Genomic DNA, 8,612 nt, shown 5'->3' on the forward strand with positions numbered 1-8,612 from the left:
ATTCAGAAATCATTCTAATATGATAATTTGGTGCTCAAGAAACATTTCTTATCATGATCAATGTTGAAAACTTTATGTAAATGTAAAATAATGTTTAACAGTATGTGTGTTTGTTTATATATATATATATATATATATATTATAGTATTTTCACAGAATATTACATTTTGATGTATAATTTTTTTTCTTCATCTTTTAGTGGAACAGGAGTCTATTACCAAGCAATGCCTGCAGTGGGACCCGATGGGAAAAACGTCATGAAGTTAATTCCTGTCCAGAAAGTAAATGGACAGTTTTATCAGACACCATTTAGTACAGAAAGAGACAGTGTGGATGTACAACTGAAAGCCTATGCAAAACCGGTTCATCCACCTGCTGCTGCTTCATCTCAAACACAGATGCGGCTTCCCTCCCTTCAGACCATAGCAGATGGACGGTTTGTCCTAAAAGCCCTGCCGCAGGTCAGAACTGTATCTAACGCTGTCAAAACTCAACATGGTGGAACTAATGACCTCATTATTCACAATCCACAGCCAGTGCATATTCCTCTTTCAACACAATCGCTTTCCCAGTATTCAGTCCAGTTACCTCCTCAGCCCAATGGACAGGGCATGGTGGCAGTCCAAATGTTGCCTGTTACCGTTAAATCACCTGTTCTCCCAAACGGTCATTTCCTGCAGATCCCTCCGAATGCGAAAGTTAGGACTCTGCCAGCCACTGCGCTCCCACAGTCCATCAAATGCCGGATAATGAACTCTGTGAGTAACACCCCTAACCTCCAAAAGAGTCCACCAACAGTTGTGCTTGTTTCCCCTGTGAACTCTGTTAAGCTAAATTCTGACCAGCAAGTAGTTTCGGTTACAAAGCCAAGTCAAATACAGAAGACCCGGTTTCAAAATCTGCTTACAAAATTGCAAACACCTGTTTGCGTTCCTAAAACAAATGAAGAAGTGAACACTCCCTTAAAATGGGTCGTCCGGGAGGGAACAGGTGCATCCGCTCCTTGCCTTGTACCTGTAATGACACCGAATGTCAACACTGACACCATAAAAGCAGTCAAGAATGTCAGCTCAGTTGGGATGGCAAATGAAATTGTGCCAAGCAAACCCACACCTCAGGCCAGCCAAGAAAAGATCACCCCAGGCAAAGACAACGCCCTGGTCATGTGCAATGGGAAAGTCTACTTTGTGGCCAAGAAAAATTCAGAGATCGCCAAGGATGTGATGATCAGCGAAGGTGGGAAAAGAGGGGTTGTCAGCACCTCTCCTGCGCTGCCTGCCAGCTCCGCTCTGGGGACAAACTCTTCTAAGAAAGACCCAAAAAGAAATGTAAGTGAAATTATTGATCTCTGTGATGACGATGAGGAAACGTCCACATGTCTGGGAGGTGCCCCGGGAAATTTGCCTACACCGAGTCAAACTGAGGTGGATGAGAGCGATGAAGACTCTAATGTCATATTTGTGTCATACATTCCACCCAAGTCAGAGACTCATGCTGGTGATAAAGTAGAGAAAGCTGCCTCCCAGAACAAATCTGAGGAAGTTCAACACACACAGACAAGCGCAAAGTCTGTCTCACAGAATGAAGGGGAAAAACCGGCACATGCGGAAATTGAAAAAGATGGTGGTCCAGATAATCCTTCAGCCAAAATGAGTGATGAGATGATGGATGAGCAGATCGAGGGAAATGAAAGAGATGAAAGCAACTTGAGCCGTCTTTCTGAAAATGTGAATATGGAGGCAGATAAAGACTTGGAGAGTGGAAGTCCACCTGAGACGAGAAGTCAAGATGATGCAGCTCTCGCTGAAACTGCCAGCGTTTTGGAAGCACCCCAGAATGTCTGTGTTCAAGCCACTTATGATACTGAAAAGGTAATAGACCAAATTTAAACATCATCTTTGTTAGTTTTAATGAAATAACGTCTTTCAATAGGCTGACATTTAATGCATTCTTCTCTCTGTCTCAGGCCTATGAAAATCTAGAATCTGATCAGAGAAGTCAACCCAAGACTGACTGTGAGCTAAGAAAAGAATTTGGCATCACTTCTGATGTACAAATTTGCTTGCAAAGACCAAAGCCGACTGTGAAGCCAGATCAACTGACAGAGAGACTTTTCATAAACAAACGCACATTAGACGGCCTTCGTAAAGTGATCCAGGAGTCAAAGTTGCAGTCAAAAATACAGCAAATGATGCAGGCAAGTTACATATTCATGCATCCAAATTGTGTTGTAATTTACAGTGCATGTACATATTTCCTACATCAGTGTTGATCAGATGCTATTTTAATATATTTCCAAATCACTGTTGTTATGGTTAACTAAAACTGTTAAAAAACATTTTTTGTAATTGAAATGAAGCTGTATTCAATGTAAATATACATTGTAAATATAGTTGCTTCCTTAGCAACTAACTGAAATAATTATAAGTTTAAATTACGGAAACTAAAATAAAAACAAAGCTTGACAGACACGACTACAAAAAAATGTAATAAAAATGTGATGTAAAAATAAAATGTTTGAAATGTAAACTAAAATTAAACTGAAAATATAAAAATAAAAGCTAATTCAAAATTTTAATCCATGTTATAATAGTATATAAATAGTACTAAAATAGTTCAAATATATATTGTAAATATTTCATGAACTAAATATGTTTCTCTTTCCTATCTGAAAATGAAAACTTAATTGATGGAACAAGCTATTTAAAAAATAATAAAATAAAAATTCTCACGTCAACCATTTTTTCACTTGTTTGAGGAGTTATGACTGTAGGAGTAACAGCATTGATTCATTTCATGACACTTTGTTCAATTGCTAGGTTCCCTACACAAAAATGGAGGAGGATGAAGGCCTGACGGTCAAGAGAAAAAAGCAGGAGCAGGTTGGGAGTCAAGATAATCCCTCTCTAAGCTCCACAAACATTTCACGTGCCTCTAAATGTTCAATTGTTCCCATTGAAAACAGTTTAGCTTGTCAAGAAGAGGTTTGTTCACCAACAGAATCTACAGCTGATGAAGTTCATATGCAGTCTGAAATGCCAGCAGATTGTACTGGTAACATGGGCTGTTTTACTCCCTTATCTGAACAAAAAGCCAAACAGACTTCTAGTCATACCTTATCACCTTCCTCTCAAAGGAAGACCGCACCGCGCTCTAAAAAAGGTAAGGTGTGCACGGCCTGTCCTTGTGGGACTGTTTTGGGGGCTGCAGAAGCCACTTCATCCCTCCATTCACAAGACAGACCGAGTCCATGTACTGCTGTTGAGTCACAGAAAGGGACAAAAAAAAACTGCTTAAATAAATCCCCAGAAGAGAATCGCCAACTAAAAAATCAAGATCCTGTTAAGAAAGCAGGGAAAAAACGGTCATCAAAAAATCCACATGAAGACAAAGCTCTGTTAGGAGGCTCTACTAGTGAAACCTCGCACGACATCTCACCTAATGGTTCATTGAATATTACACCAAGTGCAGCATCAGACAACCCCAGCATGTCATTCTCGAATAAACAGCAAGGTCCCAAAATAGACAAATTTCCAACACAGTCACTGTACACATTGGAGACGCTGGATGCCGAGGAGATAAAACGGCGTGAGAGAATCGAACGTTTGAAGGATCTCCTGAAGAAGAAGGAGGCTGCGCTGGAGCAGATTCAGAGGAGCATGAACATTTAGTCATGTCTCTTTGTGTTTAAAAGACTGTACGCTGCATGACGGACTGAATATGACCGGGAAAACCACCAATAAATGTACAAGAAAAAATGTATACAGTTTGTACACAATGTTTATTTACTAACTTTTCCCTTTTTAATGTTTACCAGATCTCAGTGTCATATTTTATTCAGTCTTTGGCTTCCTAAGCAATTTGTGGTGTTTGTCTTATTTATAGTTGTTTGTAGTACGTTTAAGCAGATGCCATCATACAATTTTTTACATCTTTGTATGATTTACGTGCCTTTGTCAATACTTTGTATTCTGTAGTTGAATTTGTAGTGTAACAGCCTCATTTCATAATAAAAAAAAAGCAATTTAGTAAATAAGTCCATGCACTTTTGGGAACCATGTTTGCTGTCTAGCTGAAACATTTTAAACTCAAGAATGCTGTAAATAACATGAACATACTGGTTCAATTATTCTATTTTTATAGTCATCCATGCCTATTAAACTTAATGAAAATGTTGGGTGGGTGGGGTGAACAAAGGCCTCCTGTAGCGAATCGATGCGTTTTTGTAAGAAAAATATCCATATTCAAAACGTAATAATCACTTGAATCTAGCTTCATCACTGTGTCTGTCACGAGACTCTGTTCCTCTTTCGGGCTCTGTCTTTACATTTATTTTGAAAGATGAAGCTCGCGATTATGGTAAGGGGCGTTACATTTCCGACGAGTGCTTGCGGTGTTTGGCCAATCACGATGCACTGGGTCAGCTGGCCAATCAGAGCAGACTGCGCTTGTCGGAAGGAGGGACTTTGTAGAAAACGAAGCGTTTGAGAGAGGCGGGGCATAGAGGAACTACAATAATGTACAGTATTTGAAAAATAATGTGTTTTTTGAACATTAAAGCATGTCAACATATTCTGTTACACCAAATACACAAAATAATGATCTTTAAAAAAAGCATCATATGCCCCCTTTAAAGGAGAAAGTGCTGGAACTGAAAGTAGGTCAGTTGCCGTTGTGTAACACAGTCTCCGCCCCTCCTGTCAATCAAATTACACAACAGACTCGAATCAAGAACATTCCGCAAGAAACACTATAATAATTAACCAACGTTATCATAACCTCACTATAACAGAATCAGGGTGGTATTCTAGAAACTTCATCAACGTAACAGTGTTTAGGGCTACATATTTATGGTTTGATAGACATGATTTTTTATTTTTAAATCACTATATTTTTAACCGTTTTTATGTTAACTGAGTTATTTTAATAATAATAAAAAAATATATATAAATCGACATCTACATGCTGAAGACTTGACTAGGTTAATAACTGGAAACACTGTCGTATATTTACTTCACATTTACATATTGTTTAATGTAGTTATATACTCCTGAGAACCATAAACAAGTTTTGTGAATTATTATTATTATTATTATTATTTTGTCATAATTACACTGGTTGGAGCATAAGAAACAAATTAAAAAAAGACATTTTTGAAAAAAAGATATTTTATTCATATTTTATTCTATGTCTTTTGTAGAGGACGCCAGGACAAAATCATTCAAATAAATAAATAGACATGAGAGAAGGCATGTATATGCAAAAACAATTATTTATTTTTTTCATTCACCAATCAGTTTTTAGGTTTCAGGCTATTTTTAACCAAACTTTGTGCAAAGATGATTCTCAACTATGTTATGAAAGATATAACAAAATGGTTTGATATACTACTGTACTTTATGGAATATGTGCGTAAAATATCCATAAATTGGTATTCCCATTCAATATAATGTGTCTATACATTGCACCTAATTTGCATATTAATGTGTTCTTGGGGCAAACCATAATGAAAAAATAAGTGTTATAATGGGAGTAATAACGTTTTCATAAGAATATCTCATATTTCATAGGAATATTGATCTATAATTTTTTCCCCTATTGACTTGTTGTGTCTCCCCAAAATGCCCGATTAACATGTTTGTCCTGGTGTCCTCTACAAAAGACATGAATTAAAATTATGCCCCGTTTCGTAACAAAAAGTCATATTCCGATTTGAAACCCCATCACATTTTTCTGAGATGTTTATTTACGACAAACAATTTGAAAATTAGCCAGATATATATGACAATTGCTAAATATTACCATATTTCCCTAAGAGTGCTAAATTTGATCATTCTGTCAATATCAGTCATATTTAAAGACCAAGGAGAGAGGGTGTTTCTGATCAAACCTCCAAACATTTGATATCTCCGAAAAGCACATCCAGACTTAAAACTGTGGCATGTAGGGTCTCAGAGAAATTCACTCACATATAATGTCCTCTACTCTACAGAGGATAAAGTCTATGCCTGGGTCCCAGGAGGATATATGTATAGTGTTTTCATCGGGTTGTTTAACACTAATAATCCCCATTGAAGTACTGTCAAACAGTCTCTCGCGTTTTATCGCGAGGTTTTATCAGGGTCTCCTGTGAACTCGCCTTTAACACAAATAACTCACCGTGCGTGAGCTGCATGATTCAGCATTCCCCTCCTTCAAATACAAGAAGAAAGGCTCGTGCTTGATACAGAATTCTGAACATTACATCTAAAAATGGCGGTCGAAAGCCTGCTTCCAGCCAACTTTGGCTATGCAATTTTTACGTATTTGTATAGTTTTGTGATGTTGATGTATCTCGGGGTCCAAGTTGGTGGTGCACGGAAGAAGTTTGGAGTAAAGGTACGATAAGGCTTCACATGCAGTGCATGTTGTTTCATTGCCTGAAATTATACTGATGCATAGTAAACTTTGATTTCTTGTTTGCAACCAATGCATGATTTATTGGTTTAATGTATTTTTCTGCTCTCTTGTTTTGTGTATAGTATCCCACCATGTACAGTGATAAGGAGCAAGTGTTCAACTGCATTCAGAGAGCTCATCAGAACACACTGGAGGTGTATCCACAGTGGCTGGTGTTCCAGACTATTGCTGCATTAGAGTATCCTGTGAGTATCACAGTTGTGTGCAATAATTCAAAGAAACTCACGCAACTGCTGCAAGTGGAATCTAGAATGTCGTGGAATACCCACAGTGTGTGTGTGTGTGTGTGTGTGTGCGTGTGCGCGCGCGTGTGTGTGCGAGAGAGAGAGAGCGAGAGAGACAGGGTCACATCGCAGTGGAGTCAGCTGTCTTAACCGTGGCTTGTGTACTGCAAACACATACCAGCTTCATCACTGTGTCTGTCATGCAACTCTGTTCCCCTTTCGTGCTCTGTCTTTACATTTATTTTGAAAGATGAAGCTCGTGATTATGGTAAGGGGCGTTACATTTCCGACGAGTGCTTGCGGTGTTCGGCCAATCACAATGCATTGGGTCAGCTGGCCAATCAGAGCAGTCTGCTCTGATTGGCCAATCACAATGCACTGGGTCAGTTGGCCAATCAGAGCAGACTGCGCTTGTCAAAGGAGGGGGCTTTGTAGAAAACGAAGCGTTTGAGAGAGGCGGGGCATAGAGGACCTACAATAATGTACAGTATTTGAAAAATAATGTGTTTTTTGAACATTAAAGCATGTCAACATATTCTGTTACACCAAATACACAAAATAATGATCTGTAAAAAAAGCATCATATGACCCCTTTAATGTTCAAATAAGGTTAAGCGAACTGCTGTTAGAAAAAATATTGTACAATACAAAGTGCAATATATATTAAAACTTACTTTTGGGGCAATTGAGGCTGATTTGTAAACTGATATTTGTACGTGTATGTGACCTTTTTAATTTCAGCTGTTTCATGAATCACTTTTTACCATCAATTGACCACATTGACTTTGAAATACAACCCTAATAAACAGTCACTGAGAAAAGTGTGCACTAGCCCTGGTCTCCCTACATATGTAGTTGGCCCTCTTGCAGTGTTATTTCAAATGCTGTCTATTTGTTGTTGTGTCAGGGATGAGTGAGTCTTTTAATAATATTGTTGTCCATGCATGTCTACTCTGGAGCTGCTACAAAAAAACTTGCTGTTGTTAGTTTGTCATCCTAGGTGTGATTTTGTGGTTGAACCTGCTCTCATAGTTCTCAAAGTGCCGGAGGACCTCAAGCTTCTCCACCACGTCAAGGTCACAGCACACGGAGAAGATTGCAATACTGTCACAAGTGGACCACTGGAGATCCAGCAGGGTGACTGAGATCTTTAGGAATTTTTTAGGAAATAACTTGTTCTTCACCGTTTTCCTCCCTGCAAGGAAACGACATATACATATGTAAGGTTTATTATAACTTTGTTACCTGAATGACTAGATTTAAGAAAGTTATTACTTCTTAGGGTGTGTTGTATATGGGTTCTGTTGTATTTGCAGAGGTTGTTTCTTCAACAGGATGCTGTAGTGTAACACCAAACGACAACATCCAGGCAAATCATGAAGGCTTTCATGAACTCAAGGAACTCGTAACAAAGCAAAATTAATTTGAAAGAATTAAACATGTTAAGTATAATATACAGTTCTATAGTAATATGTGATTGCCCTAAATTCAGTTGTTAAAATATAAATTATTTGTGGTGAATTTAGTACAACAGTGGCATAAACACAAACACAATCAGTTGTGAATACCAACAATCTCTGCTAAAAAGAACATTTAAATTATGTTACCATTTTATGTATATTATAGAAACATTTCTTTACCCTGTTAACAGACTTTGAGCATAACAAAATTTAATACAGGATTCTGTTATGTTAAAATCTTTTTAAATCAATTGTATCAAGCTGGGCCCGTATTCTTAAAGGGGTCATATGCGATTTCAATTGTTCCTTTCTCTTTGGAGTGTTACAAGCTCTTGGTGCATAAAGAAGATCTGTAAAGTTGCAAAGACTAAAGTCTCAAATCCAAAGAGATATTCTTTATAAAAGTTAAGAGACAACCACGCCTACCTAAAACGGCTCGTTCTAACACGCCCCCACATGTCTACGTCAC

General features: G+C 38.0%; 1 protein-coding gene across 2 annotated transcripts in view; it reads left to right on the plus strand.

Annotated features, from left to right (window-relative positions):
• Positions 1–4,147, plus strand: part of LOC107731256 (ligand-dependent nuclear receptor-interacting factor 1-like) — a 6,086-nt gene extending 1,939 nt beyond the window's left edge. For both annotated transcript variants that reach the window (XM_016542291.1, XM_016542292.1), the window contains exons 2-4: positions 200–1,871; positions 1,967–2,197; positions 2,820–4,147. In XM_016542291.1, the coding sequence (XP_016397777.1) occupies positions 200–1,871; positions 1,967–2,197; positions 2,820–3,671 (2,755 nt within the window). In that variant the 3' untranslated portion in view covers positions 3,672–4,147. The remainder of the gene's footprint in view (positions 1–199; positions 1,872–1,966; positions 2,198–2,819) is intronic.
• The last annotated feature ends 4,465 nt before the right edge of the window (positions 4,148–8,612 follow it).

The sequence above is a fragment of the Sinocyclocheilus rhinocerous genome, unplaced genomic scaffold (genome assembly GCF_001515625.1).
Source record: "Sinocyclocheilus rhinocerous isolate Xijiao unplaced genomic scaffold, SAMN03320098_v1.1 scaffold1600, whole genome shotgun sequence".
Classification (NCBI taxonomy): Eukaryota; Metazoa; Chordata; class Actinopteri; order Cypriniformes; family Cyprinidae; genus Sinocyclocheilus; species Sinocyclocheilus rhinocerous.